This window comes from Canis lupus, chromosome 32, assembly GCF_048164855.1.
Source record: "Canis lupus baileyi chromosome 32, mCanLup2.hap1, whole genome shotgun sequence".
NCBI classification, from domain to species: domain Eukaryota; kingdom Metazoa; phylum Chordata; class Mammalia; order Carnivora; family Canidae; genus Canis; species Canis lupus.
The window spans coordinates 13,879,912-13,907,648 of NC_132869.1; the positions used below are offsets into that span (position 1 = coordinate 13,879,912).

At 40.4% G+C, this 27,737-nt stretch overlaps 2 protein-coding genes across 2 annotated transcripts in view; one reads left to right on the top strand and one right to left on the bottom strand.

The window, feature by feature from the left end:
* PDIA3 (protein disulfide isomerase family A member 3) overlaps positions 1–22,349 on the top strand; it is a 25,717-nt gene extending 3,368 nt beyond the window's left edge. The window contains exons 2-13 of the mRNA XM_072809610.1: positions 3,021–3,099; positions 5,075–5,192; positions 10,647–10,754; positions 12,235–12,364; positions 16,740–16,856; positions 17,140–17,265; positions 17,805–17,987; positions 18,981–19,089; positions 19,899–20,027; positions 20,573–20,652; positions 21,597–21,654; positions 21,909–22,349. Of these exons, the coding sequence (XP_072665711.1) occupies positions 3,021–3,099; positions 5,075–5,192; positions 10,647–10,754; positions 12,235–12,364; positions 16,740–16,856; positions 17,140–17,265; positions 17,805–17,987; positions 18,981–19,089; positions 19,899–20,027; positions 20,573–20,652; positions 21,597–21,654; positions 21,909–22,022 (1,351 nt within the window). The 3' untranslated portion in view covers positions 22,023–22,349. The remainder of the gene's footprint in view (positions 1–3,020; positions 3,100–5,074; positions 5,193–10,646; positions 10,755–12,234; positions 12,365–16,739; positions 16,857–17,139; positions 17,266–17,804; positions 17,988–18,980; positions 19,090–19,898; positions 20,028–20,572; positions 20,653–21,596; positions 21,655–21,908) is intronic.
* A 1,064-nt stretch (positions 22,350–23,413) lies between these two features.
* On the bottom strand, positions 23,414–26,748 carry ELL3 (elongation factor for RNA polymerase II 3). The gene is made up of 11 exons (XM_072809626.1): positions 26,528–26,748; positions 26,264–26,299; positions 25,813–25,925; positions 25,498–25,699; positions 25,329–25,408; positions 25,126–25,201; positions 24,770–24,953; positions 24,642–24,684; positions 24,365–24,536; positions 24,105–24,149; positions 23,414–24,015 (listed from the first exon to the last, which is right to left on the bottom strand). Exons 1-11 carry the CDS (start codon positions 26,657–26,659, stop codon positions 23,905–23,907), a joined length of 1,194 nt encoding a protein of 397 aa, XP_072665727.1. The 5' UTR covers positions 26,660–26,748; the 3' UTR covers positions 23,414–23,904.
* Positions 26,749–27,737: the final 989 nt, after the last annotated feature.

Consider the following 27,737-nt stretch of genomic DNA (forward strand, 5'->3'; position numbering starts at 1 on the left):
CTCTCTCTCTCATGAATAAATAAATAAAATCTTAAAAAAAAAAAATTAAAAATAAATAAATAAAACTATCTAGGACCGAGTGAAAGAAGTAGTGATTAATCTTGATGTTCACTTTCAAATTCCACCTGAGTTCATTCCTGGTGAATTTGAAGAAGGTAGTCTCCTCCAGTCTCTTTGGAACTCATGAAACAGGTCCTTCCTTTGAGCATTTGATAACCTTATGAATGCAGCAAATGCTTAGGACAGTGGTTTTCAGTTCCAGCTTTGTTACTTACATACATCCCTTACACCCCTGGTTCCTGGAAGAATTGCTCAGTTAAGTCCCAGGGTGGGGCCCAAACATACACTTTTTTTTTTCTAATGCTCCTTCCACTGATATTTTTTGTATGCATCTGAGTTGACACCTGCTAATTATTGGTCTGGTCTAATTATTTTATACTATTTTTTGTCTTCAAATGTTTTGAGATGGTTGAGGTGAAGCTATTCTTAAATCTATTGCCTCAGTCTTCTTGATAATTACATATTCAACAGAAATCTCTCTTCTGTTTCCTTTTTATTCTCATTTTTGTCACTCTGGTCCAAGTTTCATTTCTGTCACTCTGGTCCAAGTTTTCATTATCTGCTGTGTGAAATATATTATCTTCTAGGTGGCTTTTATTTTTATCTCTACTTTCCCTCTTTTATATATATTGCTGACTGATGTAGTCTTTTTTTTTTTTTAAGATTTTATTTATTTATTCGTGAGAGACACACAGAGAGAGAGAGAGGCAGAGACACAGGCAGAGGGAGAAGCAGGCTCCATGCAGGGAGCCCGACGTGGGACTCGATCCCGGGCTCCTAGGATCACGCCCTGGGCTGAAGGCAGCGCTAAACTGCTGAGCCACCCGGGCTGCCCTGTTGTAGTCTTAATACACATAACACATTTGTTTTAACAACAAAAGAAGCCCTCCATAGTTCTCCAAATGTATCATTTTCACTAGTAATTTTACCTTCGCTCTACTATTCCCCTTATTTCAAATACCCCGGAACAGGTCCTGGCTGAAGCCTTAAATCCTTAAAGGCCTAGATCCAATTCTTATCCTCTGTAATGTGTGTGTGTGTGTGTGTGTGTTTTAAGATTTTATTTATTTATTCATCAGAGACACAGAGGCAGAGACCTAGGCAGAGGGAGAAGCAGGCTCCCTGTGGGGAACCTGATGTAGGATTTGATCCCAGGACCCCTGGATCTCAAACCTGAGCCAGAGGCAGACACTTAACCACTGAGCCACTCAGGTGTCCCAACATTTATTTTTAATCTTTGATTCCTTATTATGTTGCCCAAAGCCTGAATTTCTCAGATAAATTGGTTATTTTATTAAATCAGTTAGGATTTGGGTGCTTTTGTTGCAACCCAAGTACACGAATTTTTTATTTATTTTGCAATATAAAAGGAATACAGAGAATGTAATGAATAATACCATATTCCATACACATGTAAGATGTCACATTGTGAGAAGAATCCTTATTTTATGTCTCACAAAAAAGGAAATGCTACCATTGAAACTATGACACGATTGCAGGGCACATGACAATATCAGATATGGTAAAATGTGCATCCATGAAAATACAGTGTAGGGAATACCATTTATTCACCACCCAGTTAAAAAATTAAAGCTGGAACAGTTGAAGCCTATACATCCCTTCCTCATCTTATGTACCCCCCCCCATCTTGGATGTGGTGTTTATCATTTGATCCTTTTATACTTTTAGTAAATACATATGTGACACTAAGCAACATCTAATATTACAGTCTTTTCTATAAATCACCATTCTTTCATTTAAGCTTTGCTTTCTAATGGTCTCTCTAATGATTATTTTTTTTAAATGTTTATTTTTTTTTTAAGATTTTATTTGTTTATTCATGAGAGACACAGAGAGAGAGAGAGAAGCAGAGATACAGGCAGAGGGAGAAGCAGGCTCCATGCAGAGAGCCTGATGCGGGACTCGATCCCGGGTCTCCAGGATCACACCCTGGGCCAAAGGCAGGCGCTAAACCGCTGAGCCACCCAGCGATCTTCTAATGACTATTTTTTAATAGAACTCCTAAAGACCTTGAAGAATATAGTCTTTGTTTTAAACAAGTTTTAGGGACAAAATGTTTCCAAGTTACTTGTCTATCACTTAATAAGATAAATTTTGAGACTATTGGCTATGAAATAAATAAGGTTAAGTTTCTTCCGTGTTTCCTTCTGTTTTCTAATTCTATTTTTGTTGTCTGTGGGGAGGTTACAGAACTACTTTACCTTCTCAAAGTGGTTCCTCTGCAACCCATTGGGTTTTGAAGAGACGACATACAGCTGGTACTAGCTATACATTGATGAGGAGTATCATCCCCCTTCCCCCATTGCATATACAGTTTGCATGTGGGACTCTTAGGACTTCCAAGCTAGGAGCAGGTGTTTCTGATGGCCCTTTGGGGAAAATATTCTGACAATGTTTTATCCTCATCAGTTCTTACAGCCAGTTGAACTGTGTAGCTGTAAAAACAGGGTTTGCCATCTTAAATATGTCATTCTAATGCTGTGTTGAAACTTGGTTGAGAAGAAAAAAAGGCTCCAACAGCTGCTAAAATATCTATTTATAGCAAATGAGTGGCTTTTGGGCCTCATTCTGCTACCCCTTCAAACTGGATTTCTGGACAAAGGGATTCCTATTTGAAGGAATGGAGAAAAAGTACTTGATGATTCCTAAAGTGTTAAGAATCATCATCATTAAGAGTTATCTTAGAACCTTATAAGGTTTCAATCACTGTATTTTTAAGACTCACTGTGCTCGTTTCGTAAGGGATAGTACCTTCACTTTCTTAGCTCTGGTTACTTTATCAGTAAGGGATGTTGTTCAGGTGATATTTTTGCTTTTAAAAGCAGCTACTAGTTCAAAAGTGGTCTTATAGTTTGAGATTTTTCCTAGAAAAACATGATTAATAATCTTGAAGGATTAAACTGAGAATTTGGCTTTTTAAAAAATTTATATTTATATAGGTGTGGACACTGCAAGAGGCTTGCCCCTGAGTATGAAGCCGCAGCAACCAGATTAAAAGGAATAGTCCCGTTAGCAAAGGTGAGTATGGGCAGATTTTTCATTAAAGGAAATGGGGTACTTTCCATATGATCTCTCTCATATGTGGAATTTACATAAGAAAACAGCTGGACATATGGGATGGGGAAAGGAAAAACAGGAGAGGGAAACCAGCCATAAGTGGTTCCTAAGGGCAGAAAACAAACAGGGTTGTTGGAGGGAGGTGGGTGGGGAAAGGGCCAGATGGGTGATGGGTATTAAGGAGGGCACTTGTAAAGAGCACTGGGTGTTGTATGTAAGTGATGAATCATTGACTTCTCCATAAACTAATTTTTTTAAAAGATTTTATTCATTTTAGAGAGGCATGTACAAACAGGGGAAGGGGCAAAGGAAAAAGAGAATCTCAAGCAGACTCCACTAAGCCTGAAGCCTGACGTGGACTCTGAGTGGGGCTCGATCTCCCAACCCTGAGATTATGATCTGAGCAGAAATCAGGAGTTGGGCCCCTCAAATGAACCACCCAGACACCCCTCCAGTAACCAATATTGCACTGTATGTTAACTAAAATTTAAAATTAAAAAAAAAGAAAAAGAAAATGGAGTATATTAAATAGTAGTTTGTAAAATTAACATTCATTTTCTCTACTCTTAGGGTACTAAGAAGAGAATGCCAGTTTCTGGGCAAATACACAACCGACTATTGTATTAATTATGGTTTCTAAAGATTAAAAGTAGTGAAACTAAGGGACTTACTGGGATAAGAAAGGTAAAATATACGGTAAATAAGAATTAAGGGGCAAATATGGAAAGTAAAAGTATAGTAGTCAAGGTTAAAAGAAAATTATTGAATAAATGAGTTCCCTAAACTACCTTATGATATTCATAACGATGAGAATAGAAAGATTATGAGTTATTGTAAGTATGTAACTGTTCAACTGTAAACTTGGTATTTCCTTTTATAATCATAGTAACACTTCTAGAGTTTTGCCATTATTCTATAGTAAACCCATAGTTGCTGTAGTGTAAAAGCTCACATCTTGGAGCACCTGGGTAGCTCTGTTGGTTAAGGGTCCAACTTGATTTCAGCTCAGGGTCATGAAATTGAGCCCCACTTTTCCGGCTCCATGCTGAGTGCGGAGCCGGCTTAAGATTCTCTCCCTCTTTCTCTACCCCTCCCCTCCCCAATGCGTTTGCGTGCACACTCAAATAATTAAATAAAAGCTCATATCTTGGTCAGCCTTGAATAAATAGTTCATGCATATATAGTACTGTTTTTGGAAACTGCTTTTAATCCTGATGTTTCTGTGGTGATTTTCCTTGGGTTGGTGGGGGGAGTTCAGTTATGATTTAATTCTGCCTTGTGTGGCTATAGCTTGTGTTACTATGGACACATTACTTTTCTAAACCTTAGTTTATGGTAAAGCATTGGGACCATACCTCAGAATCTTAAGCAAATTGCCTGTAGCACGGCCAACTTTAGAATAAATAGCTAAATAGATAGGAGTTGTTTTCCTTCTTCCTAATAGGTCTCTCTAGATCTACCTCGTTTAGCCCATATTAAGACTAGCTCGGGGAGCATTGAATCAAATATTGATATTCAAGTATTGAATCAAATCTAAATGATTTGCCAAATCAAATTATACTCCACTCTGCCTAAGGAGTATGTAATGTACCTCCATCTATCCATCCATCCCCTTGATAATAATCACAATCAAAGTAAGAAAGATACTGTTAGTAGCTTACTAACATGTAGGAGGTCCAACAATCTAAATTTTAACTACTACTTTACTTTAGGTGATTGTGATGTAACTAGCCCTACACCAGTCTGCCTTTAAAATATTATGTTCAAAAAAAAAATATTATGTTAAAAAAAAAATATATATATAATGTTTTGTGGCATGTGTGCAAAAAGTCGCTTGATCCTCTTATGATTTGACCAGTCTTAATATTCTGGGGATATAGGAGGAGCCTGCAACATGCATCTGGATAACAGATGGTTCATATATCTTAATCTCTAGGTTGATTGTACTGCCAACACAAACACCTGTAATAAGTATGGAGTCAGTGGATATCCAACCCTGAAGATATTTAGAGATGGTGAAGAAGCTGGTGCTTATGATGGGCCTAGGACTGCCGGTAAGGATCCTGGATTACGTTCTGGAAACTGAATTTGTTAAGTACCCTGTTTTTGTAGTGTGAACATGACATTTTTCTATATGACATACTTGCAGTTTTAAAAATTCCTCTTTTAAAGAGGTCAGTTTAGTATTTAACCAAAGACTTCTCTAAATAAACAGATAATGTGAGTAATGTAGGCAATACTTGAGTTATAAGGTCTACTAAGCATTTTTTCATTTGACATATTTATTGAGTACTTACTCTGTGCCAGATATTCCAGATATATTAGAGGTGCTCTGTTTATTGATAAAGTTTCTTCTCTTACTTGCTTACATTCTGGGAAATGAAGAGAAGGCAACAAACAAGTTTAAAAGTATATATAGTTAACTACTTTACATCCAAAAACACAATAGAAAATAACAAGTGTTGACAAGGAAGCAGAGAAAGTAGAACCATTTTTGCACTATTGGTGTGAATGTAAAATGGTATAGCTGCTATGAAAACAGTATGGAAGTTCCTGAAAATTTTTAAAAAATAAAATTACTGAATGATCTAGCAATTCTTCTGAATATATACTCCCCAAAATTAAGAGCAGAGTCTCAAAGATATATTTGTATGCCCATGTTTATAGCTGCGTTATTTACAATAGCAAAAAGGTAGAAGCAACCTAAGTGTCTTATTAATGGATGACTGGACATACAAAATGCAACATATTATTAATAATTATATAAAAATGTATATATGATACAGTGGAATGTTCAGTCTCAGAAAAAGAAGTTCTGACATGTGCTATAACATGGATGAACCTTGAAGACATTATGCTAAGTGAGATAAGCCAATCCCAAAAGATAGATACCATGACACTGCAACTTATGTGAGGTTCCTGGTGTAGTAAAATTCATAGAGACAGAAAGTAGAATGGTGATTCCCAGGGAGTATGGGAAAATGGGGAGTTTTTTTAATGGGTAGAGTTTCAGTTTTACTGTGCAACAGTGTGAATGTACTTAATGCCACAGAACTGTACACTGTAAAATAGTTATAAATTTTATGTTATGTATATTTTATCACAATTAAAAATTATTTAATTTCAGTGTAGAAGATCAATTCATTTAGTGATAAGAGCATTAAAGGAGAAAAATAAAACCATATGATATGATAGTGACTGGGTTTGGGAGTACTGCATCATCAGAGTTATCAGGGCTGTAACCTTTGAGCTGAGACCTGAATAAGAATGAGCTAGCCTTGAAGATCTGAGCCAGAGCCTTCCAAGTAGAGGGAAAGGCCCTAAAGTGTATAAAAAGGCATTAAAGTATAACCAAGCTTGGTGAGTTCAAGGGACAGAAAGACCATGTGGCTTCAGTATAAATAGCGTGGATGACAGATTAAGTTTTTGTGTTTTTTGTTTTTTGTTTTTTTTTTTTAAGAAGATTTTTAATATATTGAGAAGAAGGGGAATGAAGGAGAGAGCACAAACAAGCAGAGGGAGCAGCAGAGGGAGAAGCAGGCTCCCCACTGAGCAGGGAGCCAGATGCGGGGCTCAATCTTAGAACCCTGGGATCGGGGATCCCTGGGTGGCGCAGCGGTTTGGCGCCTGCCTTTGGCCCAGGGCGCAATCCTGGAGAACCGGGATCGAGTCCCACGTTGGGCTCCCGGTGCATGGAGCCTGCTTCTCCCTCTGCCTGTGTCTCTGCCTCTCTCTCTCTCTCTCTCTCTGTGAATATCAGAAATAAATAAAAAATTTAAAAAAAATTAAAAAAAAAAAAAAAGAACCCTGGGATCATGATCTGAGCTGAAGGCAAATGCTCAACCCACTGAGCCACCCAGGTGCCCCAACAAATGAAGGTTTGAAAGGCAAATGGGGATTGGATCAAATATAATCAATTATAGCACCTAAAATTGATGAGAAAAAATATTTTGGACAGTTTGGCCTTGAGTCTTTCAAATAATGAGGCATGTTTTACTTTTTCACAATGGAAAGCTAAGAGAAAAAGGGGTTCAATGGGTATTTTAGGGAGGTGGAATGTTTTCAGTCTTCATGGCTGTTATTCGTATACAAACATCTGTTTAACACGGCCACTGCCTAACTCTTACATCATCTTAAGATTGTTTCATTTTAGGATCTTTGCCCTGGTTATGTTCACAGCCCCAATTGATTTTCCCCTATGTTTGCATGGCTTGCTCCTTTTTGTCATTCAGATCATGGCTTAACTTTTATCTCCCAGAGGCTTTCCCAGGCCACCAGACCTAAGGTAGCCACCCAGTCATTTTCTTATCACATCATCTTCTTCCTTCTCTATATAGTGCTTGTTATTATGATTTTTTAATTGTTTATTTGGAGATTTTGTTTATTATTCGGGAATTTACTTAAACTTTAAGCTCTAAGAAAGCAGAGACCTTGTTTATTTTACTACTCTGTCTCCAGTGCAGACTCTTCACATGCAGGAGATACTCAGTAACTCTTTGTTGAATGCATAAAAAAATACTTTGATTCAACTGAAGTCATTTAGTCAGCACTTAAATTTGATATATCTAAGTACAGAAAGGGGAAAAAAAGCTTTTTTTTTCCTGGGCTTAAAAGTATTTTTTTTTTTAAGATTTTATTTATTTATTCATGAGAGACAGAGAGACAGAGACAGAGAGAGGCAAAGACACAGGCAGAAGGAGAAGCAGGCTCCATGCAAGGAGCCCGACCTGGGACTTGATCCCAGGTCTCCAGGATTACACCCTGGGCTGAAGGTGGCGCTAAACTGCCGAGCCACCCGGGCTGCCCCTGGGCTTAAAAGTATTGAAGGCAGAGATACAGGCAGAGGGAGAAGCAGGCTCCATGCACTGGGAGCCTGACGTGGGATTCGATCCCGGGTCTCCAGGATCGCGCCCTGGGCCAAAGGCAGGCGCTAAACCGCTGTGCCACCCAGGGATCCCTTGAAATATTTTTCTGAACTTGAACGTGTCTTAACTAAATTGTAGGTGAACCCAGTTAGACTGCTACTGGTCAGATGTTGTTACTTGGGCTGTAACATAGATTTCTTAAATTTAAGAATTTCTTGGTATCTGACTAGGAGGTCAGTTGTTTGGCTACTTAGAATATATTATTTTGTTCATGTACTCCTCTGTGAACTATGCTGTGTGCTCTCCTGCTTAAATTGGTTGCTCCACACTCCCATTATATCTTCCAGAGAATTTTACATATTTAGGGAGAAAAGTAACACTTCTTATCATAGCCTCAGGTTAAAGTCCTTTTAATTTATATCATGATATAGTAATAATAATCTTGAAGACCAAGCAAATCATATTCAATTTCAATTAATCTGTTGATGCAACCCCTCATATATGCGGAGTTGAGGAAAACATTTATTTTATTTATTTATTTATTTAAAGATTTTTTTATTTGTTTATTCATGAGAGACATCGAGAGAGAGGCAGAGACACAGGCAGAGGGAGAAGCAGGTTCCATGCAGGGAGCCCAATGTGGGACTCAATCCCGGGACTCCAGGATCACGCCCTGGGCCAAAGGCAGACGCTCAACCACTGAGCCACCCAGGCGTCCTGAGGAAAACATTTAAAAGGTGGAAGAAAGTCCATGACTGGAGAGAGAAGGAACATTAGAAGAAATGCAGAGTAGGCTCAGTCATGTTGGAAGAGTTTAACAGTACTCTGTCTCAGCTAGTTAACAAGTCATTAGAGTGCTTAGAAGAGAAAGAGGGTACAAGAGGTAGAATATTATGGAGGAGGAGTACCACCTCTGACCTGTGGGCATTTTGAGCCTCTGAATGGTTTCAGTGAATTCCAGAAGAAAGTTGATAAATGATCTAGGGGATAAAATGATTTACTTATCTAGCCCATTTTACCTCAGTAGGAAAGTGTGATGTAGGTGGATCCTGTACATGGCATAATTGACCCATATATAGTAAAACCTTTACACAAGCTAGCCAAGTTAGTGTATTTTCTGCCTTAAAAATGTAAGGCTACAAATGACTCTTTATGCTACTTGATAATAAGGGATTTGTTTACTTAATTTATTTGTAAAATGGATGTTTCTCAAACTCACGTGCTAATAAGTATTATTCTAGAGCTAGGTTTATATCACTGAGCAAAACAGACAAAAATCCTTATGCATTTGGAATTTACTCTGTAGTGGAGAGAGATAGATGAAAATAATAAGGAAAGAGTATTAGGTATGTGGAAAGTGCTCTAGAGAAATATAAAGTGGGGGAAGGGAATTCCGGAGTGTTGCAGGTGAATAGGTTTTAGTTTACAATGGGATGTTCAGGGAGAGCTTCTTTGAGAAGATGACATTTGAGTAAAGACCTAAAAGGAGGTGAGGAAGGGAGTCAGGAGAATATCTGGGGAAAGAATGTGCTAGGCAGAGAGAATAACATGAACAAAGACATTATTAATTTCTACTATTATAAACACTTTAATACATCCCTGGTAAAGGTATAAATAAGTACAGTCTCTTTGGGGAGGCATTGTGACACTTATAAATGCATGTATTCTTTGACCCAGTGAATCCATTTCTAGAAATTGACCCTAAAATGTATTTAATCATGTGCAAAATGACCTTAGTATAAGATTGTTTATTGCAGGGGATCCCTGGGTGGCTCAGCAGTTTAACGCCTGCCTTTGGTGGAGTGTGATCCTGGAGTTCCGGGATCAAGTCCCACATCCTCCATCTGCATGGAGCCTGCTTCTCCCTCTGCCTGTCTCTGTGTCTCTCTTTCTCTCTCTCTCTCTGTGTCTCTCATGAATAAATAAATAAAATCTTAAAAAAAAGATTGTTTATTGCAGAATTACTTAGAACAGCAAGAAATTGGAAACAAATGTTTATCATATGTCTGGATAAATAAATTATGGTACATCCATACAGTGAAACACTATGTAGGTATAAAAAAGACTGTGGTAGCTCTTTATGTACATTGGCGTAAATTATCTCCAAACTATATTAGATGACACAAAATACAGAGCAGCATAGGTGTATGCTGCCATTTGGGGAGAAAAAAAAAAAAGAATAGGGGGATCCCTGGGTGGCGCAGCGGTTTAGCGCCTGACTTTGGCCCAGGGCGCAATCCTGGAGACCCGGGATCAAATTCCACATCGGGCTCCCGGTGCATGGAGCCTGCTTCTCCCTCTGCCTGTGTCTCTGCCTCTCTCTCTCTCTCTCTCTCTCTCTCTCTCTCTCTCTCTATGACTATCATAAATAAATAAATAAAAATTTTTTAAAAGGAAAAAAAAGAATAAATATGTAATTGCTTATTTATTCATAATATGTCTATTTTAAAGGTTATTAAGTAATCTCCACACCCAACATGGAGCTCCAACTTAGAACCCCGAGATTGAGAGTCACATGCTCCACCAACTGAGCCAGCCAGATGCTCCCACTTTTGAAACTTTTGAACTTTGAATTATATGAATGATTGTTTTCTTAAAACTTAGCAATTTGTGTTGCTATGATCTTTCATCTTACCTTTTAAGATGGAATTGTTAGCCATCTGAAGAAGCAGGCAGGACCAGCCTCAGTTCCTCTCAGGACCGAGGAAGAATTTGAGAAGTTCATTAGTGATAAAGATGCTTCTGTGGTGGGTAAGTAGCAAATATTTGATTATACAACAAAATTATCAACTTGGTTTTTTTTTTTTTTTTAATTTTTTTTTTAATTTTTATTTATTTATGATAGTCACAGAGAGAGAAAGAGAGAGAGGCAGAGACATAGGCAGAGGGAGAAGCAGGCTCCATGCACCTTTTGTATCTGAGTAAACAGTAAAGTTAAACCAGTTTAAGAAACCTTGGGGGCAGTTGAAAAAACAACTCATAGACTAAGGTCAGCATTACTATAATGTGGAAAAAATTGGTTTCATTGGAGTGGCTTTGTGTTCTTATAAATAAAGATATAATTTCGGTTAAAGACCTGAAATAGAAATATCTTCAACCTAGAAATATCTTCAACTTTTTCTATCACATCTGAGACTTGGAGATTTAACTCAGTAGGGTAGTTAAGATTGAAAATAAAGTTTTAAGGTGGGAGGATATTAGTAAATAATAAGCCTCTGTGTCTACTGTAGTAGAGGATTTAGTTCTTGAGATGAAATTGCTAGGATTTGTGTATATTTATACAGCAGCCTTTGCTTTCTCAGGTGTTTCTCAGGTATCTCATTTTATCCTTAAAATAACTTGCAGTTAAACACATTCTACATCTTGGGTGTTCTTACTTTTGTTTTAAGTGTAATGTATAAAATAAATTTAAACATACATCTGGGGATCCCTGGGTGGTGCAGCGGTTTAGCGCCTACCTTTGGCCCAGGGCGCGATCCTGGAGACCCAGGATCGAATCCCACGTCGGGCTCCCGGTGCATGGAGCCTGCTTCTCCCTCTGCCTATGTCTCTGCCTCTCTCTCTCTCTCTCTCTCTCTAACTATCATAAATAAATAAAAATTTAAAAAATAAATAAATAAACATACAATCTATTTGTGCTTCTCTTAATCTTGTAATTATAATAAAACTGACTTTCTGGAAGTAGAAGATGGTTTGTAACTTAAATTTGACTAAAAGCCCCTTATCATCTGGATTTTACTAATTCTGTATATTTTCAAGGAGTTAACTATAAGCAGACATTTAATAAACACTTAGGTTTCAGTCACTTTTCTAGTCTTGAAGTTCTGAAGAAAAGTAAAAAAATACAGTGAAGTAAATTGATGGTTTATTTTGACATACTGTCTTATTTGATCCTTCTGACACCTAAAATAGTCCCTGAAACTCTAAGAAGTTAAGTAATTTGCCCAAATCTGTTTAACTGTGAAAAACTAGAAAAGGCTTGAACTCTGACAAATCCTCTCCCTTGGCTCCCTGGGACAAAAATTTTTTTTAAGGGTAGAGGGAAAATTCTAATCCTAAGTATTTTACCAAATATCCTAGGTACTCATGGCAAAGCAGACCTAGTCCTCTTGCCTTTCTCACTGTACTTATCTATACATAGAATGAAGGCTTTGAAAATAGAAGAATTTTAAAGTTTGAATATGTTTCAGCACTTACTGTTTCTTCCTTGTGTTTGATATTTTTTGTATAGGTTTTTTCCAAGATTTATTTAGTGAAGCTCATTCTGAGTTTCTAAAAGCAGCCAGCAACTTGCGGGATAACTACCGATTTGCACACACTAATGTGGAGTCTCTGGTGAACAAATATGATGATGATGGAGAGTAAGTAATTGAGTTAAATACCCTGGTAAATTTCTGGACCAAGTACTAATTGTATCAACTGGTACAATTGATTTTTATGCATTGTTCTTCCAAAACATTTACTAAGCTAAGTGTGAGGAACTATTGCTGCTTTTGAGGTACATCTAGTAGGGGGAGATAGTGAATATATTTAAAAATGTAAGTGTTAAGTGAATGTTATAGGTGTTAACAATAGAAGTCTAGGCAGGATGTGCCAGAAAAACAGGCAGTGATTTTTTTTCTTTGAGGTGAAGAGTAGTATCAGAAAAAACTTCATAGAGGTGGTGATTCTTGAAGTGTTGAAATGTAAGTTTTACCAGGCAGGTTGTGGCAATTGGGATAAAAATTTTTCCAGATAAACTTGCCTGGGTGGCTCAGTCAGTTAAGCATCTGTTGCTTGATCTCAGCTCAGGTCTTGATCTCAGGGTCCTGAGTTCAAGCCCCACATTGGGCTCTATGTTGGGCATGGAGCCAAGCCTATTTAGATAAATAGATAGATAGATAGACAGATAGATAGATAGATAAATTATATATACACACACACACACTCTTCCAGATTGAGCAGCAGAAGTGAAGGCCCCAAGATGTGAAACAACTTAGGAATGTTGAGACCTAGAGTACTACTGAAGTATTGTTTATAAATGAGGTGATGGTGAAAGGTAAGCAGAGACCAAATTATAGAAGACTTTTAATTTTATCTTTTAGACATGTGAGAGCCATTGAAAGACTTTGAGTGAGAGAGTAATGTGATTTTGTGTTTCAGAAGAAAAGTTTTTGGTACCCATGTGATGATGGTTTGAAAGGGGAGGAATAGTAAGGTACTAAGAGTCTAAACTAAAGGTGACCTCTAAGAGACTAAATTTGGGCAGCATCAGGGACATGGAGAAGGAGAGAGTATAAAAAATATAAACAGTAGGATTTGGTCCCTAGCCATGTGTGAGAAGAAAGAAGATTTAGAATGAGTCTAGGTTTCTATATCTTGGATGACTGGGTCAACAACAGATATCAAGCTGGGAAAAAGATGAAGAGAAACAAATTTGAAGGGCATGATGAGTTTGTTTTGGCCCAGCGAGTGAAAACTTTGTGAGATATCCAGATGGTGAAGAGCCAGTAGACAACTGGATAAATGAGGTTAGAATTCGGGAAGAGTTCTAAACTAGAGATAACATTTATAGGTCAAGCACATGTAAATAGTTATTGAAACTATGACACTAGCTAGATCACTCAGGGTGAGCATATAAAGAAGAACAGTGTGCTAAGGCCTAGTATTACTGATTTACATTTAACAAAATATGTGATGTTTACTGTGTGCCATTTACTACTGACTTATTTAATCCTCTTAACAACTGGTAAGACAGATCTGTTATTATTACCATTTTATAGGAGAGAAAAGACTGAAAGAGGTTAAGTAATTTGCCTAGCTTCACAGCCCTTAATAAGTAGCAGAACTAGGATTTGAACCTAGAAAGTCTGGGTGCAAAGTTGTAGGTTTGACTGCCTTTTAGATTAAGACACATCAGGTCTGTCAATGGATCTGGAGCCACCTTTGGCTCATTAAACACATAAAACAGTCTGTTAACCTTATATGTGTTCATTGTGGCTGCCTTTAAAGTGACCTATCAACTTCTGATTGGAAGTCTTACTGAGCTAAAATTAACAAGACAGGAAACAACAAATGTTGGTGAGGATGTGGAGAAAGGGGAACCCTCTTGTACTGTTGGTGAGAATGCAAGCTGGTACAGCCACCCTGGAAAACAGTGTGGAAGTTCCTCAAGAAGTTAAAAATAGAGCTACTCTATGAACCAGCAATTGCACTACTGGGTATTTGCCCCAAGGATACAGATATAGTGAAACAATGGGACACCTGCACCCAATGTTCATAACAGCAGTGTCTACAATAGCCAAACTGTGGAAGGAGCCATGATGCCCTTTGACAGATGAATGGATAAAGAAGACATGGTAGATGTATACAATGGAATATTACTTAGCCATCAAAAAGGATGAATATCTACCATTGATGTGGGTGGAACTGGAGGGGGTTATGCTGAATGAAATAAGTCAGTTGGAGAAAGATAATTATCATATGGTTTCACTCATGTGGAATATAAGAAATAGTGAAAGGGACCATAAGGGAATAGTTGGGAGGACTGAGTGGGGAAAAATTAGAGAGGAAGACAAACCATGATAGATGCCTAACTCTGTAAAACAGGGTTACAGAAGGGGAAGTGGTGGGGGGGGATAGGGTAAATGGGTGACAAGCATTAAGGAGGGCACACGATGAGATGAGTGCTGGGTGTTATATGTTGGCAAATTGAATTTAAATAAAATATTTTTTAAAAGTTCTTGATGGAGATCCCTGGGTGGCTCAGTGGTTTAGCGCCTGCCTTCGGCCCAGGGCGTGATCCTGGGGTCCCAGGATTGAGTCCCACACTGGGCTCCTTGCATGGAGCCTGCTTCTCCCTCTGCCTGTGTCTCTGCCTCTGTCTCTCTCTCCCTCCCTCCCTCCCTGTGTCTCATGAACGAATAAATAAAATCTTAAAAAAAAGTCTTATTGAGAAGACCTTATGTAAAGGGTGTCTTATTAAAGTCATCATGTGTATACCAAGGTCATAACATCATTAAAGATTATATTTGGAACTGCTGGATTTCTGTTTTTTAAGAATAACTGCTCTGAAGTTGATAACTACACTGAAAAAACCCCCACAATATTAGGCCTGTTTACATTTTTGTTCGTCCAGCATGTTTGTATTAGGTTCCCAAAAAGCCTCCTTTTTTTTTTTAAGAGGGGAGGAGGAGAAGGGGATAGAGAATTTTCAACAGACTGCCCGCTGAGCATGGAGCCTGACATGGGGCTCGCTCTCACAACCCTAAGATCATGACCTGAGACAAAATCAAGAGTCAGTCAGACACATAACCGAATGAACCACCCAGGTACCCCTAAAATGCCTGTGTTTTAACTGACATAAAGTCAATGGTTAATACTTGAAGAGTGAGAGGGATATAAGGACTTAAAGGGCTGAGGCCTAGCCAAAAACAAGTGATAAAGTTGTATGTGGGTGGGTGTGTAGTGGAGGGAGGAGGAATGAATGAAGAAGAACCTAGAGGTGAGATATTAGTAGTCAGAATAGTGGCATTTTCTGAGAAAGCTGGTACTTGACATAAACCCATAACTTGGAACGAAATTGGGGTTCAGTTTTAGCTGAACAAGACTAGACATTTAAAAAGGAATTTGCTTCAAGTGTTCAATGGAGTGAAGAGACCGTGGCTTAGAGGGGCAAAATAGTACCAGCAAGACAAAAATTGATAAACTTGGTTTGTTGGGATAGAGAAGTCTAGAACAAAGGCATTTCTAATGAACTCCAGCTAAACATACCTATAATTATTTACCTACCTAGAGAGTTTTATAGCTAGCTGGGAGGGATCTTAAAGATATTTTCTGGGATGCCTGGGTGCTCAGCAGTTGAGCGTTTGCCTTCAGCTCAGGACGTGATCCCAGGGTCCAGGGATTGAGTCCTGCATTGGGCTCCCTGTGAGGAGCCTGCTTCTCCCTCTGCCCTTGTCTCTGCCTCTCTCTCATGAATGAATAAATAAAATCTTAAAAAAAAAAAAAAAAAAAAGACATTTTCTCTACTGAAGTATTCTTTTACTATGTGGGAGAGTTGGATTTTCAAGAAGAGTGCCAGGCAAGGTACCTTCCATTAAGAGTAAGCTCTACTTTATTGTACATCCTAGGATTTGGAGGTAGGTTGGGTACTGTTACTGTTTTTAAAGGTTTGGAAATTAGTCATCTACTCTAACACCCTTAAATCCCCTTTTGTACTGATGAAAAAACTTAAGCTCAAAAGGATTCAACTGATACCTGGCACAGGGTCTTTTAAATTAATAGGGCTAGAATTAGAACCAAAGTCTCCTAACTTTCCACCCAAGGTTTATTAAACCTTCATTCATACCTAATTATTGCACTTGAGATTAACATGGTTAGCACCTTAGCTTTGATGTTGCCAAGTCTTTGGTCCCAGAAAAGAGTCCTTATATGTTTAAATGGTGAGAGTAAAAGTGGTAGCAAGAGTAGATAGTCTGAGCTTTAAATAAAAGATGGGGGATCCCTGGGTGGCGCAGCGGTTTGGCGCCTGCCTTTGGCCCAGGGCGCGATCCTGGAGACCTGGGATCGAATCCCACGTCGGGCTCCCGGTGCATGGAGCCTGCTTCTCCCTCTGCCTGTGTCTCTGCCTCTCTCTCTCTCTCTCTCTCTCTCTCTGTGACTATCATGAATAAATAAATAAAATCTTTAAAAAAAAAAAAATAGATGGAAGACCATCTGCTGCCTATCTGCTAATAGCTTTTTTTTTTTTTAAAGGGGTATCACCTTGTTTCGTCCTTCACATCTGATGAATAAGTTTGAGGACAAGACTGTGGCATATATAGAACAGAAGATGACCAGTGGCAAGATTAAAAAATTTATCCAAGAAAACATGTGAGTACCTTTTTATATCTTGTTTGGGAATACTTGGCTTTATATCTCAGTTTTTAAGCAGACCCATGTTTTGGATTAGATAGCCTTATTCAAGGGATTGAACGATAATAGTTGAAGTTTATACTAAAGCAGTAATATATGGACCCTAGAACTCCTAGAAGGTATATTGCTCGGTACTTTTATGTTTAAAGCTCTTTTCTTTATAAAGTGCTATCAGTTACTTTGTGATAATTCTATAAACTAGCTAAATCTGCCAAATTTGATAATAGATTATTTATTTCAGTTTTGGGATCTGCCCTCACATGACAGAAGACAATAAAGATTTGATACAGGGCAAGGACTTACTTGTGGCTTACTATGATGTGGACTATGAAAAGAATGCTAAAGGTTCCAACTACTGGAGAAACAGGTAATAAAGATGATTTTTCCCATTAGTAAATAAGTTTACCCAGTGTGTAAACAGTTTTTTCTCATTATCTTGTTACACTGTATAATGTGAGAGCCAACAAGAATGGAAACATTTCCCTCCCCAAAACCCTTTGAAACTGTTAAGGACAAATAACAAACTATTTCCAAAGTTTATAAATATCAAATAATAATATTAAATATTTAAAATACTGTGTCTATTTGCCCACTCAAATGTTAGTGCATTTTATCCTTCTAAATTTTCTTTTCAGATCAGTCATTATGCCTGCAATAGTTTAGTTATATAATATAGGAAGATTCAGTGGGAATGGACTGGTACCACCAGGTTGGCAGTGAAGTTCAGTAAGACTTTGGAGTGTACTATACTCTGTCTTGGTGCTCAAGAATATAGTTGGGATGGATTCCAGAGGGCTGCATGGACTGTAAAATTTAGTGTTGGCTTTCTGGCTTCTTGCTTCATGATTTCAGAAATGATTTACCTCTATGTTATAAATCTTGGCATAAATGTCTCATTTCCCACAGAGTGATGATGGTAGCAAAGAAATTCCTAGATGCTGGAAACAAGCTCAACTTTGCTGTAGCTAGCCGCAAAACTTTTAGCCACGAACTTTCTGATTTTGGCTTGGAAAGCACTGCTGGAGAGATTCCTGTTGTTGCTATCAGAACTGCAAAAGGAGAGAAGTTTGTCATGCAAGAGGAGTTCTCGTGAGTTACAAGTTAACATGGGTTTGGGATTTTATTCTGTAAAGAAACGTCAAGCCTTTTTACACTACTAAGGATTTATAAAAAAGAACATTAGAATGTGAAGATAGATCTAGCCAAGACCTGTGATTATCATTTTTCTCAATTAATTTAATTAATTATAAGTACTTTAAGGATAACAATCCTTAATAAATTCTGAAAAGTAACAAAATGATGGCAGCTTGAAATACTTACATGATTGTTTCCACCTTGCCATTAGAAATAGTAGATAGGGATGCCTGAATGGCTTAGTGGTTTGAGCGTCTGCCTTTGGCTCAGGGCATGATCCTGGTTTCAGGGATCAAGTCCCACACTGGGCTCCCTGTGAGGAGCCTGCTTCTCACTCTATGTCTCTGCCTCTGTGTGTGTGTCTCATGAATAAATAAAATCTTTTTAAAAAAAGAAAGAAAGAAATAGTAGAGAACATTGGACAGTCTCTTTGAGATTGCTGTAATTTTGGACCATTGCAACCTCCTCCCATCCCTACAGAATGCCTTTTCTTCTTGGAATACTAACCTGGCATAAGGTAAACTCGGAATGGAAAGATCTTAAAACCCTGAAAAAGTATGACTTTTCACCTTCTGAGACATTGGGAGACCAAAACTGCAGGAAATTTTCTTTGTGAGCAAATCAGTAAAACAAGGTACCATAAATAGGCAGTATTCTCCAGAGCAACAAAGATCTGGTTCTTTTGAAGAAGTGAATTTCTAGAAGACCAATGTTTTCTTCCTTCTGACCTTTCTAATCCACAAAGAACACATTAGAAATACAAAGAGGTAGTTTTTTTGTTGCTGTTCAGTCAGTAGATCTGCATTTTGAGAAATAAGCTCCTGTTTTTAGCTTCTAGTTTCTGACTTTGAAATTGAAGTGAAAATATGTAGAAACTATTCTAAGAAATTGCTTTTAAACTTCTCAGTGGAAGATTAACAAACCTGACCCTTGTCTTTCTAATTGCAGACGTGATGGCAAGGCTCTTGAAAGATTCCTGCAGGATTACTTTGATGGCAACCTGAAGAGGTATCTGAAGTCTGAGCCCATCCCAGAAAGCAATGATGGGCCAGTAAAGGTGAGGTGTTCATAGCCTCACCAAGGCACTAAGCAGCTTCCTGTCCTCATCTCACATTCCCCCTTCCCACGCTTTTAGTTTTATTGAGATATGATTGACTTTCCTCATTTCTTTATTCTAAAAAATGCTGGGTCTAAGTGAGACCTTGTTGGCTATGTTTTTGTTTTTGTTTGTCCTCACCTCCCTGAGTCATAAAATATGCATTGGCAGAGCTCAATGCTCAGTAGGGGCAAGAATATAAAATTTTGAATTTTTGATGGTATTTATATTAGAATTAAGTTACTCTTTGGGATAGAGCAAGCTAACCTCTAAGAATAGTTTCAAAATTATTGATTTGAGATTAGGGAATGGGGATCCCTGGGTGGCGCAGCAGTTTGGTGCCTGCCTTTGGCCCGGGGTGCAATCCTGGAGACCCGGGATCGAATCCCACGTCGGGCTCCCTGCATGGAGCCTGCTTCTCCCTCTGCCTGTGTCTCTGCCTCTCTGTCTCTCTCTGTGTGACTATCATGAATAAATAAATAAAATCTGTAAAAAAAAAAAAAAATGAGATTAGGGAATGGTTGGGTAGTGATTTCCTAGAACTTCCTGAAAAAAGTTTGATAGTGAGAGACATGGGAATGAGTTGGTTGGAAATGACCTAGACAGTGATCAGAACATTTTTTATATAGTCTATAAATGTAATTTGGGTTTCAGTAACGTATTTCCAGTCTAGCATATCAAATTTGAGAGAGTTTGGGTCCAAAAATATAGCATATGAATTGTATTCTTTACCTTGCCTTACCAACTAGAGGATCTTTGGTATATTCCAGGTAGTGGTAGCGGAGAATTTTGATGAAATAGTGAATGACGAAAATAAAGATGTGCTGATTGAATTTTATGCTCCTTGGTGTGGTCACTGTAAGAATCTGGAGCCTAAGTATAAAGAACTGGGAGAGAAGGTAAGTCAGCCCTATTCTGAAGATAAAATTGACTTGGGAATTGAACACATATTTATCATTGGCTAAATTAGTTATCCTAATTAGTTTATTACCAAAGTAAAGGTAGATTTTTTCAGCTGTCTACTGTTTACTTTCTTCTGACTGTCCCCTTAGTGACTGTAGCCTGTGTAGTGCCTCAGACATCTGTTCTGACTTTCCACTCCAAAGAATCAATCTAGATTTTAGTTAAAAAAGTATCTAGGCTTCTGAATTTTGGTAATGGCTTATATGAATCCATTATGTTCCTCTTGACTTAGCCCTTGTAATGTTTTATTTAGGCCAGGTAATTTTGAAGGTGGCTATAAATAGAGTCTTAATATGTAGAAACCAAGAGGAAAAAAGGAAGACTGTGGAAAGCTAGATATTATGTGCAGATCTCACTCTTCTTCCTATCTGAGCAGAATTTATCCAAGTATTTAAAAAGGAGATTATTTTAAGTGCTGATTTAACTAAGTGTCCTCAGTCACCAAAACCTCAAAGTTTAAATAAAAGTTTTGTATTAACAGCTCAGAAAAGACCCCAATATTATCATAGCCAAGATGGATGCCACAGCCAATGATGTGCCTTCTCCATATGAAGTCAGAGGGTAAGTAGATTAAAAGCTAATAAAAGTGTCTAGGCAATTGATGGGGGGAAAAATAAGCTTATAAACCATTTATTGGGCATGATATAGGGAGTGGATCCCTCTTTACAGTTGAGCACAGAACTACTAATGCTTTCCTGGCTTAGAATTCTGCTTCATGGACCCACAATGACTGCCACAGATTTCGTGAGCTCTCATATTACTGAGTTTTGATAGGATGTAACCTAGCCACTGATGAAGAATAGTATCTGTTCAGAAATAGAAATTGAGGTACCTAGTGGCTTAGTCTCTTAAGCATTGAACTCTTGATTTCAGCTCAGGTCATGATCCTCAGGGTTGTGAGATTGAGCCCCACATAGGGCTGCATGCTCAGTGAGGAGTCTGCTTGAGATTCTTTCCCCCTCCCTTTCCCTCTGCTCCTCCCTCCATTTGTGTTCTCTCTCTCTCTCTCTCTCTCTCTCTCTCAAGTAAATAAATCTTTAAAAAGGAGAGAGAGAGAGAGAGAGAGAGAGAAATCATGAGGGGCACCTGGGTGGCTCAGTTGTTTAAGCATCCAACTCTTAATTTCAGTTCATATCATGATCTAAGGGCTGTGAGATCAAGCCCCAGGACAGCTCTGTTGGGCGTGGAGCCTGCTTAAGATTCTTTCCCTCTCCCCCTCAACTCCTGCTTGCATGTACTCACTCTCTACAAAAAGAGAAAGAAAAGAAAAAAGAAAAGAAAGAGAAAGAAATAGAAATCATGAGAAGTTATTCCAAGAAAGAAAGAAAGAAAGAGAAAGAGAGAGAGAGAGAAAGAGAGAAAGAGAGAGAGAAAGAAAGAAAGAAAGAGAGAGATAGAGATAGAAATCATGAGAAGTTATTCCCAGAAACAGTAACTGGAGAAGTATATGTTGGAGTTACTCTGATACCTGAAATGAGTTAACATTTTTTTTTTTTTTTACCCAGTTTTCCTACCATCTACTTCTCTCCAGCCAACAAGAAGCTAAATCCAAAGAAATATGAAGTAAGTACATTGTCTAATCTCCCCACAAATACACACATACACATGCATATCCAGTTCTTTGAGTTTTATTTAACTGGAAACTTTTAATTTCATGGTCAATATATGTGGTTACTAATGTGCTTTTACAAACTCAAAAGTCCTCCTACTAGGGAAAAAAAAAATCCAGGGTTCTTTTTTTTTTTTTTTTTTTTTTTTTTTTTCTTCCAGGGTTCTTTAAAAGGTTAAAAATTTCAGAATAATCTTTCTGTTTTCAGGGTGGCCGTGAATTAAGTGACTTTATTAGCTATCTACAACGAGAGGCAACAAACCCCCCTGTAATTCAAGAAGAAAAAGCCAAGAAGAAGAAGAAGGCACAGGAGGATCTCTAAAGCAGCAGCCAAACATGCCACTTTGTAAAAGGACTCTTCCATCAGAGATGGGAAGACCATTGGGGAGGACTGGGACCCATGTGGGATTATTACTCTCAGGGCAGAGAGGACAGAATGGATATAATCTAAATCCCGTTAAATTTTCTCTAAACTGTTTCTTAGCTGCACTGTTTATGGAAATACCAGGACCAGTTGATGTTTGTGGTTTTGGGAAAAATTATTTGTGTTGGGGGGAATGTTGTGGGGGTGGGGGGACTGAGTTGGGGGGTTATTTTCTAATTTTTTTTGTACATTTGGAACAGTGACAATAAATAAGCCCCCTTTAAACTGTCTTTTTTATAAGAGATGGGGAACCAAGGTTTTCTAGATCAGCACTGTCCAATAGAACTTTCTGCAATGTTAGGAATATTCTATAATCTTCATTGTCTAATACATGTAGCTACTGAGCATTTGAAATATGGCTAAGAACTATATTTTAAATTTTCATTGATTTAGTCACCCATAGAGGTAGTGGCTGCCATATTGGTCAGTGCTGCTGTAGACCAACTGGGTCCAGAGTTATCACCTGTAAATCCTTTCCAAATTTCATCACTTTCTATCCTTACATGTTAGGGCCTAGGCCCCTAGCCTGATGATTAGAGCAGGTGAGGGATTTTTCTTGTTGGGCTCTGTTTCTGGCCCTGCTCATACCGTAAGAATGGATTACTACTGACCCTTGCCATGCAGCTGAGCATGTTTATATTTCCCAAGGGCTAGTCTCTGCCCAAAACTGCCCTGGATAGGTGAGGCATCAGGTTGGGGTTCTATCCAAGTTGTTTCAGGAATTGCTGACATTGCTGGGTACAACTCTCTCCCCCAAACTCCAGGGTATGGCCCATTAATGGAACTGGGAAAGGCAGTATCATTCTGGGTTATGAATGAAGCATCCACTTTCTCCTGCAACAATGAGGAACAAAATGGATAGAAGTGATGTGATCTTTTGTTCAGATGAATTTCCCTCTTCTTGTGGGTATATCTAATTCTTATCTGCAGTTAAAGTTTTCAGTACTGGCTAATTACAGATAGGAGCCCTATCTGGGGATCCTCAACCTCTATGTTTTGAAAAAGAGATCTTTATTCCTATTGTAACCTCTAGCTGTCAGTTATAAAATGGATTTGATAGAGCCTTAATAGCTAAATATATATCTGAATCATCCTTAGTGCTTTGAAAAAGTAAAGATGCCTAACTATAACCTTGAAGGTTCTAATTCATATGACCTGGGCTGGGATCTGGGGATCTGATTTTTTAGAGCACCTAAGAAGTGATTCAGATAGACATACATGGGTAAGAACCACTGCCTTGGATTTAAAGAAAGCATATAAACTTGTAAAGAGGACACAGAAGCAAACAGTTTTCATTTTTCAGCCATGTTTGTAAAAGAATTCACTTTCAGTACATAGGGGAATAACCAAGCCCTTTCCCATTATATCCAGATGTATCACAAGTTATTTTAGCTTTGTTATCAAAAGTTCTCATTACTGTTTCTTTAGGGAGGCTACCAGTGCACAATTTTAATGTTCTCAAGGTAACTTGTCTTGGAAATGGTGTCATTTTTCAGGATTTGAACATGACTTGGCTGAACTAAAGATGAAGAAGCCAAGCCTCTACTACTCTTCCTAGTCATCTGGGCCTAGCTGTTGGAGTCTTGGGACTGTGCCCAAACTCTAAAAAGTAAAATACAGCAACAATGGAAGACCTTCAAGAATCTAGAAGAACTCTCGTACTTGCCACCATGGACTCAGCAATAAGAAGAGCAGACAGTTGCACTCTGTGTAGTTTATAGCTGTTTTGTTCCTTCATCTCTCTCTGAGCAGAGAGAGGGTAAAGAGCCCTCTGACAGTTTCAGCTGCCCCTGTTCTTTTCCTCAAACTCCAGGATGAGACCTTTAATGTGGGATAATTTCTGATGCAGGTACTCACAGCGACGCTTTTCTTCCCTATAACCTGGGTACCGCTGCAGAGAAAAAGCACCCATGTCAAAAAAAAAAAAAAAAAAAATTACCATTTCTGCCTTCTTGCTACCATTCCCAGACCTTATCTTACCTTCCTGAACTTTTTATATTCCTGGACTATTTTTTCTTCCAGCATCTGAAACAAAGAAAATGCTAGCACCAACTTTAGCCTTGAGAAAAAAGCTCCAGCTTTCTTGAGAGAAGTGATTTCCAATCTCATTCTACCAAATGAGAGATTAATTTTTCTCTCAAAACTGACTTGTCACTTTGGTCACTGTATAGTCTTAAGGGCAATTAGCAGGGAGTATATAGGCAATAAAGCTAAAAAGCTAACCTGGGTCCAGTCCTTACCTTGTATTCTGGAGTTCCTCGCTGAACTCTCTTGATCTCAGCTCCCAGCTCTATGAACCTTTGGCTTGCAGCCCCAACACGAGCATGTAGGATGCGGTATTCAGTATAATCGGTCTCAAAGTCCTGCTCATAAGCATGTTGCTGCTCTGCACTGTGGATGGCCCTGTATTGCCTGCCAGGAGCAGAGAGCTGTCACCTTCAATTTCATTGCCCTGAAAGCTTCCAGCTTCCAGATCATATGCACAAGGTTTGATAAAATTGGAAGTAGGGGACTCACAGGAGATAATCTGGTACCTCTTCAGGGCTTGGGGATTCAGAATCTAGGAAGGAAACAAGATGACACAAAAGTGATTATATAGGCCTTTTTCCCACTAGGGCAGTTTAACCCTTTTCTCATTATCTCACCTGCTTGAACTGAGGGACTGTGTTCTAGCCTGGGGCCAATGTCTTCATCTTTATCTTCTTGCTCCCAATCTTCTCCCTCTTGTAGGTCCTGACTGGGCAGCACTTGTAGGGGACTTGGAGCTAAAGGGAGAGGTCTGAGCCTCTTTTCTTTTAGTCCTATACTGGTTGCAGGTGCTGGACGCTTCTGTTGGGGGTAAATGTCACATAAACAGTAAGCCAGAAGCCTAGTCTGCCCTACTCTTGAAAATTAATTTCATAGAATGAGCACTGGGAGCATCAAAATGAAGGCTCCTGATTTTAAAATTTTAGCCTGATTGGACAAAGATTTTTGAAAAGCCCTTGCTATTAGAACTTGCCTTATCCAAATGTTTCTGGCTCTCAGAGGAAGGCAGTGCCTGATCAGGTTTTCTGTTTGGAAGATGGGTCTGGTTTCTAGGATATTTGAAGGGGGAACAGGAGAGATGAAAACCAGGATCTCTTATTACAGCATTTAGAGTGGAGATTAGAAAGGAAGACAATATCCGGGCTTTCCAGGTTAGTCCCACCCTGCCCCAAGTACCTCACTTCCCAATGTGCCATGTGTTCCTTTGAGGATCCTGGGAGTGACTGTCCTTGGCTGCTTGCCAATGGATCTGACACCTGGCAGGGAAAGTGGCAGGGGCACTTGGCTCCCTGGGCTTCAGGCTTTGCCCCACCTTATTCCAACTACCTGCAGTTTCTGGCCTCACCTCTTGTAGTGCCATCTGTGGCTGTGAAACTGTGTCTTCTTCAGAATAGTCTCCTATGTTCTGCCAGCTGTCAGGATCTCTGGTACTGTCAGTCAGAATGTGTCTCCGAACTGAAGATGGGGCTGGGATAGAATCCATGGCAGCCCAAATAGTGAGGCGCTCCCTGAGTGGGCCCAGGCAGTGGAGGTGGTTAGGCCCAGATCTGGAAAGGGGTGGTGGAAAAATCCCAGGAGGGTGGAGAACTTTTAAGCACTTCTGAAATCAGCCTCCCCAACTTTGCACAAACCCTTTTTACCTGGTACCTGTTCCCCTTACCTGCCTAAGCGTTGGCACACAAGGTCCAAGCCACCTCCAGGGCCATCCTGGCCACACTGGGACACTGTGAAGGAGAAGAGGCAGGACCAGCCAGGGCCTGGGAACCTCAGATACTGAGGGCAAAAGGAGAACCATAAGCCCTATGAAGTCAGCCCCTCCCCTTCCTCCCATTGCCAACCTAAGCTTGACGATGGGTCCCACGGGGCTCGTTAGTACACCAGGTGCAGCTGGGCTTGAGTTCCCCAGGAGACTGAGACGTCAGTCTCCTTAACCGCAGCCTCCTGGGACCACCACCCTAGCAGCGCCCTCCGGTTCCACTCGGGGGTTCAGTTCTCGGAACTTCTTCAGACCGTGACTGCTCTCAGCCTCCTGCACGGACTGCACCTTCCCGGCCTCCACTTCTGTTCTCCCCGCACCCCACCTTTTTCACACAGTCCAGGCCCGCACTTACCCCTCGGTTGCCTTGGAAAGCGATCACTGGCCGAACCTGCGAGGAGAGCAGATGCGAACTGAGCGCAGGTGAAGTGGCATTCCCAGGATCCGGCGTCGGGTGCCGGGGGGGACCTGCCTTGCTGGCTTCACTTGGAGAAGTGGCGAGGTCGGAGCCTGCGGATGCCGCTTCCCATGCCCAGGTCCCTTCGCCAGGGTCACTGGCTGAGGCCCGAGATCCCGAGGGGTAGGGGCTAGGGAAGATGGGGATCCGGGTCGGCCGCACCTGTTGCCGCCGACACTCCTGCAGTGCCCGCAGAGCCGCGTCGTTCAGCCGGAGCATCAGGAGGCTGGTTCCGGCAGCGGGGGTGAAACAGAGCTGGAACTTCCCACTTAGAAGCTCCCGGGGTCCCTCCATGGCTGCGAGGCCGAACGCAAGCAGAACAAGGGCCACCAGCAGCTCTGCTGTGCGGGGCGAGGCTGGCACTCTTGGTAGCCCAGGTGGGCCCCGCCCTCCGCCAGGACCCACCCCTGGCCCCACCCCCAGCAGCGCCACCCCCGAGGTGTCCCTGCCGCGTGGGCGGCGCTTTGCTCCCCCAGACTTTTTTCTTAAAGATTTTATTTATTCATGAGAGAGAGAGAGGGAGACACGGAGAGACACAGGCAGAGAGAGAAGCAGGCTTCCTGCAAGGAGCCCATGTGGGACTTGATTCCAGATCCCGGGATCACGCCCTGAGCTGAAGGCAAGGCACTCAACCGCTGAGCCACCCAGTCGTCCCTCTCCCCGAGACTTCTTTGCAGACCCACCCCCATGGGTTTCTCGGATTGGCACCCACCGCTTTGGGCTCTCAGAAGGGGCTACCGCAGTTATGGGGAGGTCAACCTTAGACCCCTCATCCAGAATCCCCAGTTTTGCCTCAGTCTGCCCAGCTAACCTGAGTTTGGAGTTGCCTGTCTCTAAGTGAGGCTGAGTCTGCAACCTCTAGGGGGTTTTAGACACAGAGGGGCAGGAGAGGGCCTGATTGCTGGGCTGGCTCTGTAGATTGTGCCTCAGAGGCCGAGAACCCGCCAGGGGCCGCAGGATGGAGGACCCAAAGGAGTATTTCTGACGCCAACACCCGGTGCACCGCTTTTGCCTTTTCCCCACCTGCAGCACTGCTGCGGACCGAAGACGGTTTCTAACTGAGGCTAGAGAGAAAATCCCGCCCAGTGGGCGTCGTGGCAGCGGTGAAATTTAGCTGCCGCGGACCCCTCCCACCCCCACGGGAGGTATGGGTGATGACAGGATAGTTGCAGGGCAGAGGAGGGGGAGGACTCAGTCCCAGGTCACTGCTCCTGGCCTAGACAGGTGAGACTGGTGTGAAAGGGAACTGGTACACTCCCTCAGGAGGGCCAAGAGGTGCCACGAAGTTGTGAGACATTCTGGAGGTTCAGATTCTGGTGCATTGAGACCGTAGGAATATCAGGTTAGCCCTGGGGTCTCCACCTGTCCTTGT

Coding starts and splice junctions, on each gene's coding strand:
- ELL3 (XM_072809626.1), bottom strand. CDS start 26,659: ATGGAGGGACCCCGGGAGCTTCTAAGTGGGAAGTTCCAGCTCTGTTTC. Junction 26,300..26,527: donor AGGAGTGTCGGCGGCAACAG/GTGCGGCCGACC, acceptor CTCTCCTCGCAG/GTTCGGCCAGTGATCGCTTT. Junction 24,150..24,364: donor GAGGAACTCCAGAATACAAG/GTAAGGACTGGA, acceptor TCTTTGTTTCAG/ATGCTGGAAGAAAAAATAGT.